General features: G+C 37.9%; 2 protein-coding genes across 3 annotated transcripts in view; one reads left to right on the top strand and one right to left on the bottom strand.

The window, feature by feature from the left end:
* The window catches only part of LOC122083248 (probable mannitol dehydrogenase), a 19629-nt gene extending 16503 nt beyond the window's left edge, over positions 1–3126 (bottom strand). The window contains exon 1 of the mRNA XM_042650995.1: positions 3105–3126. The gene's annotated coding sequence lies outside the window, so the exon portion shown is untranslated. The remainder of the gene's footprint in view (positions 1–3104) is intronic.
* A 7481-nt stretch (positions 3127–10607) lies between these two features.
* The window catches only part of LOC122084097 (apoptosis inhibitor 5-like protein API5), a 44939-nt gene continuing 41972 nt past the window's right edge, over positions 10608–13574 (top strand). The window contains exons 1-2 of one of the 2 annotated variants that reach the window (XM_042652150.1): positions 10608–11199; positions 11324–11485. In XM_042652150.1, coding sequence (XP_042508084.1) covers positions 11113–11199; positions 11324–11485 — 249 coding nt within the window. In that variant the 5' untranslated portion in view covers positions 10608–11112. The remainder of the gene's footprint in view (positions 11200–11323; positions 11486–13574) is intronic. The other variant, XM_042652149.1, reaches the window with a different exon arrangement.

Below are 13574 nucleotides of genomic sequence, written 5' to 3' on the forward strand. Positions count from 1 at the left end.
GGGGGGGGGCAATATCTTCTCAAGAAAGCATGAAATGTCCTATTCCAACAAAAACAATATCTTCTCCAAAAAAGTCCCTTCAATCTTCTATGAGAATGATAACCTATGCCTCATCCATCGAAGAATCCCTAGTAACTCTCTCTCTAACTTCAAAGGTCTTTGCTTCTTGCTTACTTTCATTCTTCCTTGTGTGGATGGATCTCTATGTCTATATAGTGGAATTAGAGATTTATTATGCTTTACACCTGGTTTGAATGATTAAAATGAAAAATAGCTTTTTGACCATCTTATACTCTTCAGGTTTAGTTTTGATGGAAAATATTGGATTTGGTTGAATTCTTTCTTCTTCAGACCATTTGGATGTTAAGGAAAAGACCTAGCTAAGCTTGAGGCATCCAGGGAGCATAGCAATAAGGAGTTCTCCATAATTTCTAAGGATTAGGGTCGCTTAGGAACTTAAGATGTGCTTCAGTTAACCTATCTTGAATCTTTGTATGGTGGATCCAAGTTCATCTAACTTGCAGAGTAAGAACACTAGCAAGGACATGAGGAGATTTTTAGTTAAGAAAGAATTTGCAAGGCCAAGCTCCTTGGAGAATTTGCAAGGCCAAGCTCCTTGGACCTCAAGAAAGAATCTAACAACCCAAGAGAGGAGAAATTCAAATAGAATAAAACTGAACATCTAATTACTACTTCCAAAGCACCTTATGCTATATTGACCATGATCTTTGGTCTGAAGTGGCCAACTTCCTAATTCTAGCCTTGAAATGTGTATATGATCCCATCTGTAGAACTAAACCCTCAGGCCTAACATATTGAGGGCTAATCCGGAAATTTTCTCACAAGGAAGTGTAAATTTAGCAATATATACAGGTTCAAGAAAACTAGAAAACCATATAGCTTTACCACATTCAAGAAGCAACCTAGGAAAAGTTTGCAATCTGACAGTATAAGTCTAGCATAATGTCCACACAAACCCAAAATTCAAACATTGGGAAGAGACCCAAAGTAAAGTTAAAGAGTTGTTAATCAAACCTGCATTGTTAATTCATAGTAAACAGTAATGTACACATTCATCTGGGCACAGACACAAGAGAGAGTATTGTGCTTAGAACTTTCGTTACCTTCGGAAGTGGCAGTCAAGGTTTGTTTACAGATTAATTAATCAAGTCTTCAATACTCAACTTCCAGAGTAAACATAAAAACAAGAATGCACATTTCAATTGGTGAAGATTCTGTACAAGCTGAAATGAAAATTGGAAGAATTGAAATTTAACAAACTTACAACAACACTGTGATAGATGAAACTAGGTACCACAAGAGGTGTATGGATTCAGGAAGCAAAGGAGAAGAAGAAGAAATAGAAGAGAAGAAGACGAAATAGAAGAGAAGAAGAAGACGTTACCTCTCTGTATAGGTGGTCTAGAAAAACCCTAAAATTTGTCCCAATACCTGCTCTATGATTACAATAGATGAAGAAGAAGGAGAAGAGGTTAGAATACAAGAAGAAAGAGGTTAAAAGAGATGAAAAAGAAGAAGGAGAAGAAGAGCCGAAATCGAAGTTACCTGCAGAGGAGATTTCACAAGGGGGCGAGCTCCTGTTTCTTCTTCTCTCCTCTCTCTGTGCGAGTTCCAAACTATATTCGAAACCAAAACTTTGTTAAGCTAATCGATCTCTGTCTCTGGTAGAAAAGAAAAAATGAAGAAGAAGAAAGAGAAAAAAACCCCTAAATTTCACACAAACCCTCTCTGTGGTTACAATAGATGAAGAAGAAGAAGAGGTTGAATAGAAGAAGAAAAGAAGAAAAGAAGAAAAGAAGAAAAGAAGAAAAGAAGAAATGAAGAAGAAGAAGGAGAAGAAGGAGAAGAAGGAGGAGAGGCGAAGCACAGACCTGAGGTGAAGATTTCTCGTACACAGTTTCAGCTGGGCTCTCTCTTCTTTCCTCTCTGCTCTCCTCTCTCTATCGCGGACAATCGGGAACGAAAGTTTCTCCCTATATTAATTTGGAACAAAACGTGGCCGACGGAACAACCTCCGAGCATTTCGTCAAATCGGGCCATTTTCGTTTCTTACCACATTGACAGTTTCGAAAAAACTGAAACGGAGCCTAAACATACCAAACGGTTTTCAGCGTTTTTTCGTTCTATTAACACGAAAAAACGCTAGAAACGTTTTTTATGAACTATACCAAACGGGCTCTTAGTATAATTTTTCAAAAAGACAAAAAAGACCATTGACATCTATAAAAAATACTTTCCAACTGACCAAAAAACCTCTCCAAATGGAAGAGGGGAAAAAAATAGAGCAGAAAGGGAGAAGTAATTATTAAGTACTAAAAAGGAATAAAAAAAATTGGCAAATAATAACCCACATGAGGCGTGTTTAATCCTTTCCCTAATCATGAGGGAGAAAAAATAGGGAGATTTACAAAGGTAAATATGGAGAGAGAGAGAGAGAGAGAGAGAGAGAGAGAGAGAGAGATTTAAGGAGGAGCAAAGAGAGAGATGAGATTTAAGGAGGAGCAAAGAGAGAGATAAGATTTAAGGAGGAGCAATAGCAAGTCTCTCTCTCAGCTCCTAAAATCTCTCATTCCCTCCCTTAAAATATCTATCCTCCCTTATGGTAGTAACGTTTCTCTCAATCCTCTTTCATCGATTTTAATAGTTTTATTATGAATGAAACTCCTCACTAATTATGCCATTATTTCTCTTTATTTATCTCCATTCAAATATTGTATTATCTCTATAATACATTATCCTTCCTTAGGTCTCAACTTGACCAAGATGTATTAATTTAATTTTATATTATTACTTTTCCATATGGAAATGGTTAGAAAGGCACATAAGTTTTGTTTCTTAATTTATTAACCAAAACACCCCTCCAAATGGAAGAGGGAAAAAAAAGTGGAGCAGATAGGGGAAAGTAATCATTAATTATTATGTATTAAAAAAGATTTTTAAAAAAAATGGCAGATAATAAACCACAAAAGGCGCAATTTTCCTTTTACCTAATCATGGGGGAGAAAAAGGAGAAAAAAATAGGGAGATTTACAAAGGTAAATATATATATATATATATAAGAGAGAGAGAGAGAGAGAGAGAGAGAGAGAGAGAGAGAGAGAGAGTTTTAAGGAGGAGCAATAGCAAGTCTCTCTCTCAGCTCCTAAAATCTCTCCTTCCCTCCCTTAAAATATCTATCATTCTTTATGGTAGTAATGTTCATCTCCATCAATTGCCAGGAAAAAAAGGTTTCTCTCAATCCTCGTTCATTGATTTTAATAGTTTTTCCTGCATGAAATTCCTCACTAATTACGTCATTACTTATCTTTATTTAACTCCTTTCAAATTTTCAAATTTTGTATTATCTCTATAATACACTATCCTACCTTAGGTCTCAATTTAACCAAGATATATTAATTCAATTTTATATTACTATTTTTCCACATGGAAACTAACCGGAAAAGCACATAAATTTTGTTTCTCAATTTATTAGTATTATAACTATAAATGAATCTCATTTATTTCTATCCATTTTTGCAGAGAGAAAATGAAAGGATTTGCAGAAGAGAGAATCCTAAACAGAGAAAACTAAAGGTTTTGCAGAGACTAGAGTAATGAAGAAATATAACAACAGATTGAACAGAGACTAAAGGGTGGAAGAAGGTTTGGTGGAGAGGGTTTGCCAAACAACGCTCTTGGGCAACATATATTTAATGTTATTAATGTTATTAAATTATCTATTGATTCAATATTTGATTATCATTTGATTGTCAAATGTCTCTCTCCCTTCTTTGCAGGAGATTCATTCACACATAGCCCTTGCCTATAGAGAAGACAAAAGGGCAACTACAATAGCCCAGAATTTCTCAATTTCAAATTTCTTTGCTTTTAACTGGCCCAGCATTTCTCAATTACACAAAAAGGCTACTACAGTAGCACAAAATTTCTCAATTTCACCTTCCTAGGCAAGAAGGTATGTGCTTCTAACTGCACTGAATCTGAATCACTAATTTTTTTTTTAAACATTATAGAATGACTACTAATTTGAAATCTTTTATTTGTTGCGCTAGGTACTATCATCTCTTTGTGTAACCTAGTGTATTCTACGAAGTTAGTTCTGTCCAGAGATTGCAGAAGTTTGTTCTGTCTAGAGATTGCAGTGTGCACTTATTTCTCAAAAGTACTAATTTGTTGCTTTGAAGTGAATAGACTTATAGTTGGTTCCAGATTATTTGAATAACCATTTTTCATTTCTTATCTATTTCAATGAATCCTAGTGTAGAGGAAACAAAAATGGAGTAATTTAGCAATGATTTGTAAGTTTACAAGGTCTCACTGCAAATAATTGCTTGATACTTTATAATTTGAACTTATTTCTAATAAATTCAGAAGGCACGCACTAAGGCTTTTTCATTTTTTTCCCCCTTTTTTGGATTCACAAATATAATGTCTGATTATAGAGATGAAGGTAGAATAACTTGATGTCTTTTGACTTAACATATGTATCCCATAATTGAATGGGTCCTTCTTACGAAATTACCAGCGAGCTCAAGCATTATCTTAGAAGTTCAATCCATACAAATCATGTGATTTTGTCTTATTTATTCAATTAGCTTATATCATACGCTGCTATTTGCTACATAACAAAAGCTCATACGTGCATTGCACACACACACACACACACACACACACACACACACATAAATAAATATATATATATATACACACACACACACACATAAGGCATATTATATGTTTAGGGCGTGTATACATGCTTAATACGTGGTCATTTAAAAACCACATTTTTGCCGTAAAAAGACATTCTTTGTAGCAAACACACGAATATGCATATTTACTAACTATGAGTTTGTATACGCATTTAGTGAAAAATGTATTATTTATTTTAGAATGCTTAAGCATTTCAGGACTGGAGCAATCATTTCGTCCCCAACTATGTAAAGGCATAGGGGCCATGTTGCTTTTAGGCTTCTTTTTCCCATTACTAAATATTGAAAATTAAGAAAAATCACATAAAAAGGGAGATTCATTCATATAAAAGGGATAACATGGATGATAAACACAAGGTTTGGATATATTATCCGAAACCAAGGAGTGGAAATTAACCGGACTATCTCAAATACCATTGACAGGGTTATCCAACCTACAGTCACTACCCTAGAAACATCGTTATAGACACAACCTACATAAAAAAAGATCATTAAAATTATGAAAAAATTAAGGTTGCCCATGGTAGGACTAGCTGACATGGTCAAGTGGCTCTCATGCTTGCCCAAGGTAGGACTAGCAGGCAAAGCCATGTGAGTCCCAAACTTGCCCATACCGATGACAAATGACATGTGTGGGACTTCCAATCCAACCTGTCCACGTGACACCTGTTCCATACCCACCTTGGCACTAGCAGATCCAATAATTATCGACGTCACCAACTTTTCTATCATCCCCGGGAGATCCATCTGGTGAAGCTTGAAAGCCATACCCACCACAGTCGTTTTCACGATGCTCGACGTCACAACCAACACCATTGGGTCTTGTTGTGTCAAGCAGCACGTGTGAGGTAACAGCCTCAGAGACCATCTCTTCCTCTTTTTGGGTGCACATCTATGGGCCCTGCACCGTCGCATCCCTGCTTGGGACACATGGGGGCCTAATTCATAGAAGGCCCTTCCAAAAGGAGCATATTGGTGATGAAATATATGGAAAATGCTTATGGTTGGGAAACATAAAGTTTTGGAGTTGCCACCTAGAGTTAGCACCTAGGACCTGATGGGTGGACCTGATCTATAAGGAAAGGGCCCAAAATTGGTCTTGTCTAGAGAAGAGGGTAAATGTCAGGATGCGGAGTTAAGAAGGTGTTAGACACCCACTCCACCTGGTTCAATCGGTCTTCCTATTAGATGCTTAAGAATGAACATTCTCCCCTGATTAGTCCTACGCCGCCTGTATGGCTAAACTATGACTATTATATACACTACCATACATAAGTTAAGAGTTAACATTATTACTAGTTGAGTTGAGATTTTATACTTGTGCTCAGCCTTGTTTCGGGTCAAGAGTGGTGGTGCCCCACTACCGTAGTTACAAGCTTTGATAGGCGTTCCCTGGCTTAGGTGGAGAGGTGGAAGTGGACTTGACCATCTGCATTCCTTCTTCAGGGATTTCGACCTTCCTACATCCCTTCATAGCTTATAGAGATCTATGGGAATTGCAACAGAGTTCCAAGGGCCTGGGATGATATCGATGGGATTTGGAAGAATCTGGAGGGAAAGGACTTTCCAAGGCATTCCTAAAGGTTGAGGGATTTTTCTGTATTTTTAGGCATTTTTCGAGTTTTTGGGTTTTGGCGTGCAAATATAGGTAAAAGGATTGACAAGGCTTTCGGTAGAACTTCGGCTAGTGGTGGAAGTTAGGATGGGGAAAGTGAAGGTTAAAGGGCTTGCTCCATACTCTACGACACTTAAGAGGGTAGGAGGGTAGGAAACTCAACAAAAGAGGGGTAGGTGAAAGGGTGGAACCTTGTGTGTCTTCGGATGGGTAAACAGTCCCCTTATTTTTTTTTTTTATAGAATTTCGAACTCAAAATAGTTTATGTAGAGCCACTCAAAAATGGCAAAAATAGTGTAGGGCTGCCACCTTTTGGGCCACAGCCAATTTGAATTTTTCGCAGGACTGCCATTTTTTCATGCGGCCACCAACTTTTCATGGGGCCATGGGAAAGAGAATATTCCCTGGATAAAATAGATGTTAAGCCAACCCTCCACAGGGCTTTTGACTTCTGGGTTTGATCTTAAGAGATTTAGTGGTCCGTTTTGGTGTACTATATGTCGTTGGAATAGTATTTTCGAGCACTATCATCAGTATGGATTTTGAGCCTCTTTTTGGCTTAAAATTATCAAGGACTCGCGAAGAAGGGCTTTTGCCCTATTGCACCCTAGGGATGTCCGATGATCCTTTTTCATGTTATTCCCACACTATTGGAGAGCACTTAGATTCGATTCCTCAATGTATAATATGTTACTATCGAGTGCCACAAGATTGGACATGGGTTGAATATGGGTTGAGCAAGGGTTTTTGGATTGAGCTAGGGTTTTGGATTGAGTTTGGTTTGATTTAAAAGATTGACTTGTCCACTGACTGAAAGTGTAGATCGCATCTGCATCTTATAAATCATCATAGCCTCAGGCAAGTGACAAAATTGGGTTTCTATAGTATGCCATCGCTATGGAGAGAATGATGACATGAACCTGCTCTTACTAATGAATGCTAAGAGGGTTGCTTGGTTGGCCATGAAAGAGCACACTTCAACCATAAAGATGGTAGGGAGAAGGAGGTGCAAGGGAGGGGAGACAACAAATCTATGGGAGGAGCTAGGGGAGACAACGATTGCCTCCCCATCTTTGAACCTAGTTTCGATGACATCGTCACTGACCAATCTTTTGTTGCTTCGATAGCAATGGGCAAGCAACCATAGCTACCACGATGATGAAGACTGATCCTTTCCTCACTAGGAAGAAGGCAGTACCCACATCAATATTTCTTCCTTCACACACCACCGTCCTCTATTGCTTTAGTAGCAATGGGGTAGGTGATGCAGTAGTCAGTTCGAACTACATAGAAGACGCAAGGGTAGCAGCATGGAAGTTTATAGATGAGAAGATCTTCAAATGCAAGGGAGTTCGAGATGGATTGTTGTCTTCGTCGTTGTCATCGGCAGCTCCATCACCATCGTCAGCCGGACCACCACTTATGGCAAAACCTTGCACACACACACAAGGTGGAAAAACAACACATATAGAGGAGGAGAAAATAACACACACATCAGTGGGGAATATTCATAGACAAAGAGGTTTGAGGATAGAAGTGTTCTGTTACATAACAAACCCTAACCACATAACAAAATGTGGAAAAGAAGACAAGAATTCTCTACAATGACAAGGTAGACCATTAAAAAGGGACACAACGCAGCTTGGTAGCGCGTTTGTTTTGGGTACAAAATGTCATGGGTTCAAATCCTATCATCCCTACCTATTATATTACTTCTCCTTTGGGCAACGACGATGGATTAATTTCTCGAGATACCTTCCTACGAAGTTTTGTTATAGTATCAAAAATTGCCCCTGGTTTAGGTGGGCAGCCCGACAAATAGACATCCACAGGAATAAGTTATTTTGTGATTTGAGTTTTGATCAGATAAAATATCATCTGCTTCTAGTTCTAGTTTAAATTAGTTTAAAAAAAAAATTGGTGGTGGAAGGGTACCCTTGGATACTCTTCTCTCTTTTGATACTCTTTTTTAGTACTCTTTCTTTATTATACTTCCATCACTAATAGCACTAATATTAGCTCAACATAACCCATTACCTCTTATAACAAGCAGCTTTCCCCTTCTCTTGCTCCCTATGTCACAATCCCCATATTACATTCCCCTTTTCTGGCTACCTAGCAAAGTGTTTAGCCCATTTCCCCTCTTACTTGTTTCTCTAAAAAAAACATTAGTGGAGTAATTGTTTATTGTATACTTTTCAATGTCATCGCTAGGGTTATCTTTAAGGTCATATACTACTGGTTTGATAACATCCACCCCATCTAAACCAAATAAATTGTACATGCTAGAATCATCTATCACTTCCACATACACTTCACTAGAGATCTCACATATGATTTTAAACCGTACATTATGGCCTTTGTGTATATGGTTGATGATAGAATTGTCTGTCACAGACCATGTCCAAGTGGGCATAATAGTTTGGATCAACAAGTTTTGTGTGAATTCTCCCACACCTACTAAACTAAATAGGACACTTCACAATCATTGCTGTTAAATTTAAAAGTGAAAATGGTCAGTAATTAGTTATTTGTACGACGCTTGATCCATTAGTAGTAGAAGGAATGGAACACCGTATGAAAGTATGAAAGATATGAAAACAACATGTTTCACATGTACACGAGATTTAATAACTAATACAAGAATTTGAAGAAGCTCCATGCATCGTCTTGTTTGGAAGAATTATATGAAATGCCAACATTATCTCAAGCCACTGGTCAACGAATGCAAGGATTTCAAGCAGTGAGTTGCAAGATTTGTCACATGATGGTAACCTCATGCATATCAACCAACCAACCCCATTAGAGGGAAACACATGATCTCAAAGTGAAACATGAAGATATAACTATGTTCAATTATTAACTATGTTTCTAGATTTATAAAAGAAAATTAAAAAAGAGTTTATGCACTATCAGATATGAAATTTTGAGGCCATTAGAACTTCTAGGATGTAGTTGTGGTCATACTAAGAATAACCAATAGGTAGGAAGCCTCTTCTAAAACATGATAAGCTTCTTATCATAGCCCTTCGATCTTTGCGATACTGGTTCACATCCTTCCTTTTCCATTCTATCCAATAGGCAGGAAGCCTTTTTGATCTTTGCCATACTGGTTCACATCCCTCCTTTTCCATTCTATCCAATAGGCAGGAAGCCTCTTCGATCTTCCCTCATCCAAAGCACAGAGAGCACAAGGCATGCCTCATAAATTTTTTGATCCTTGCTGAGGCTAAAAATCAACATATTTGAAGTGTTTTTGGTTAGAGAATACTCCAATTTCAACATTAGTTCAAACACATGAAGAGAACCCATTAAAACCCCCAACTTGACAGAGTTTTTCAATATTCTTGACAAAAGATTGAAGAATGGTAAAAATCCATTTCTACCCAACTCCTCTGTGAAATAAAATGAAAATCAAAGAGAGTAAAGAAAGTAATTCATTCAAGAGAGTATTGTAAGTGAAGGCATTTGGAGGATGCCCAAATCCTCTCATCAGATCATAAACTTCAACCAAATTTGCATTGAACATTGTACCACCTGATTAACACTCACAATATTGAGAGACAAGAAAAATGATTTTTATTTCAGCAATAATAGAATCAAAGAACTCACATGGAACTAGATCAAAAGGATAGAAAGGGAGGAACAATCAATTCACCTGAGATCATGGTTTCCTATACGTAGATCGAAGCCCAGATGTAGGGGAGATTTATGGCTTCACCAACACCTGAGAAGAAAATTTGAAAGAGAGGAAGTTAGGGCATCATAAAAACTCAAATAGGTTAGGCATCACTACAAACCTTTCCTCATTGAAAGGGCATCAAACACAGGTCACCAGAGAAGGAGCATAATTCGAAGAACTTTTCTTTCCAGAGAACAAATAGATTCGAAGACTTAGCTCCGGAGCAGCTAAGAGTTTTTGGTGACCTTTCCAAACCAAAGAGTGATTATCTTGTTCGTTAGTAGGTTGAAGAAACTGGGAAAGGTATTATGGGGGAATTAAATAAAATATGGCTCAAGTTAACAGATCAGACCTCAAACCAGTCTCACACTCTTATGGTGTTAGTTTTGTGGGTTTAAATGTAATAAACGAAACTTAAAGGGAGATGATATAATAAAGGCAAATGCAAGGGGTGGTGGATGTAAATTTCCCTTTAATAAATGATTCGATTTATTTCTACTTCTGATGAACCGAACCAAATCATTCCGTTTAACTTAGACCGCACTGTTCAATACCCTGAAATGCTTGGTACACACATAGTCTGCAAACCCCATCGTCGTGGGATCATAAAAAAGCTTGCCAAATTACCTAAAGCCCAAGCTGGTCGTCACATTTAGAGCAGCACCGTCACCTATTAGGCCATTACTGACAAAGGTAAATGACAAGCAAGTATCGCAACCCTCGTTACCTTTTACAGTTCTTCGCTTCGCTTCTCAGAAATTGAGAGACTTCTTTAGTTCTTTTCTCTTCCACTTATTAGAATCATCTCTCGCTTTCCGTATCTGCTCCATTTCACTGCAATTCTATTAGAAATTAGAAGCTTCATAAATTTGTTTCATCATTTAACCCTTGGTTTCCCTGTCTTCTCTTTTTTCAGAAATTCAGTCTAGTTCTTTCTCTTCCATTTATTAAACCCATCTAGAACCTCTCGCTTTCCGTTTCTGCTCCATTTTACTGTAATAAATTCATTACAGGATTGAACCCTTGACTTCCCGTCATTTCTTCTAATTTTTCCCCCTTTGTGTGTGCTTTGCCTATCCGAAGCAACAATGGCTGATGGGTCTGAAGATACAAGCGAGATCGAGAAGCTATACGAGTATGGCGAACGACTCAACGAAGCCAAGGATAAATCTCAGGTTAGTTTTCTACTTTTTTTTTTGGGTTTAATGTTCCTTTAGATCGGTAGAAATAGAGCTGTTATAAGTAATATTATTATTGTTCGTTTGTGGATGATTCAAATATTTTCTGGGTCTGAATCAGAATGTTAAGGACTACGAAGGTATAATAAGAGCAGCTAAAGGAAGCATAAAGGCAAAACAGTTAACGGCACAGCTCATTCCCAGGTTCTTCAAGTTCTTCCCCAGCCTCTCCAGCCAAGCCGTTGAAGCCCATTTTGATTTGTGCGAGGAAGAGGAGCTTGGTGTAAGTACCTGTTTTCTCTCTCTCCTTTTTCCTTCTTCGGTGCTAATTTAATGGTTTCTGGCGTTTTCGAAATATGCTTCGTCTGGTATAGGGCAGTTGATAGTTTTGCTTACCGCAATGTAATGCTAGGTTTCGGATATACATTGCGTATTGTGGGGTTTTCTGGGCTCTGGTAGACTTTTCGCTTGGTTTGTGTGATATGTAATGTGAATATGATAAGGCGTAGTTATGTGCATTGAAATTCCGTTTGGCATGACCTTCTGAGGTGTTGCAGACGTTAGATGGTGTTTTAAGGGCTAATCAGGTGATTGACATGGTCCGCTGCTTGTTTTGAGAAGTTATTCCCTAATTATGATTGCTTTTCAGTGGCGCATGGAGTGACTTCCAGTTTGGTAACCCTAGGCGCTGTTCCTGTATTGTTGTCCATTCTTCATAAGTAAAGAAATGACAGTTCGGACCTTCTGTTTCTGCTTAGGGGAGAATGAGTAGAAATTTTGTCAATAAGGTGATTACTTACTTTGAGAAACATTGATGTTCCTATGCTAGGGTGCCTGCTCAATCACAAGTTAATGAAGTTGTTCCATGTCATGAGTGCACTTTGGTTTCGTTCTCAATTCAATGATTATTATATAGATAAAAGTCTTATGTGAATATCAATCTAATCATATAATTTATTGGGTGGAGTGGAAAGATTATTTGACCAGATGCGATTTGATGGAGTGAATGAACACTTGTTCATTTTCATACAGAAGTAGCAGGGATCCACTGGTATAAAGAGGCTTTTTCTCTCTCTTTTAGGTTTTGAATGGTGATTGTGATGGTGACTAGATGGAAAACGGAAGGAATAGTGGGATTTGTGTGGATGATATTTCAGAGGTTTAGTAACCCATCTTGGAATTTTCCTACAGCTCAATTACCCAATGGATGGGAAGCCCTTCCATGACACTTCGATTGTGCTAGAGTCTTGGTGAAACTACTTTTTTGATAGCTGCTTGTCCACGGCATTTGGGGGTGGGGTTCAAATTCAATTGAAATGGGCATGGTTGACAGTACATGTGGTTAAAGAGTTTTTCCTGGGTAAGGTGAGCATTTTGTGAGGATTAGCTGTTGTCTACAAAGAGTAGTAACTATGGCATGCATTGCATGGGAAGATGAGCTTGTTAGAGTTTTGGTTTGGATACTTTGGGGTAAAATTCATTGAAATCACCCCTTCTCAGTTATTGAAGCAAATTTTGGAGGTACACATGTAAAACACCTGAGAGCACCTGACCAAGCACTGAGGTGTATTAAGAGATAATAAAAAAGGAGTTCTTGTACATAACAAAACATTTGCATGGGATGCAGGTTCTATTCCAAGGGATGGTAACATTGATATTGTCTCCAATATGAACAAGCATGTGCAATTTACAGGAAAGCAGGGTTGAAATGCCTGCACAAGCTTTTTGAGCATATTGAAAGGTTCCTTAGGTATTCCTTTTCTGGAAGCAGTTCATACAGTCTTCTTTGTATGTTGCTGATCAATGAAGATGGCATAAATGGTTCTTATTTCACGTGGAAGTGAGGAAGGTTAATTCTTTGACGACAATGCTAGATTACCAGAGGAACATCTCCCTTTGGATGCTTGTTGTGAATTCAGGTTTTCAAGGTCGATGTTGGTTAGAAAATGAATTTCTATTGATGTTTTGGCAGAAAGGAGTTTGTGTTTCGTTACGTACGATAGAACAAATTGTGCAGGTAAATCTCGTTATTTAATCCATTGAATCTGTGGCTGTTGAAAAGTAGGTTGAACTGACTTCGTTTCCTCAAATCAAATGGAGTGTGCTTCAGTACGGGGGGCAGCTAAAGGCTTACTGTCCCTGCAATGAACTTTGATCACTAAATGACTTTTGAAGCTTCAGATGGTAGGAGTTTGCAAGTTATTGCTTGTTCTATTGGGAGATTTTAATCTGATTTTGCTCACTTATGGGTTGACCAAGTTGTGACAATTTGAGAGATTCATGAAATCATACTTGTGGTTTAAATTGCAAAGCCTTGTTTGGAAGGTTGGTGATTTGTCTTAGTCGAGTAAGAAGAAGGGTGGGGGGGGGGG

The sequence above is a fragment of the Macadamia integrifolia genome, chromosome 7 (assembly GCF_013358625.1).
Source record: "Macadamia integrifolia cultivar HAES 741 chromosome 7, SCU_Mint_v3, whole genome shotgun sequence".
Taxonomy (NCBI): domain Eukaryota; kingdom Viridiplantae; phylum Streptophyta; class Magnoliopsida; order Proteales; family Proteaceae; genus Macadamia; species Macadamia integrifolia.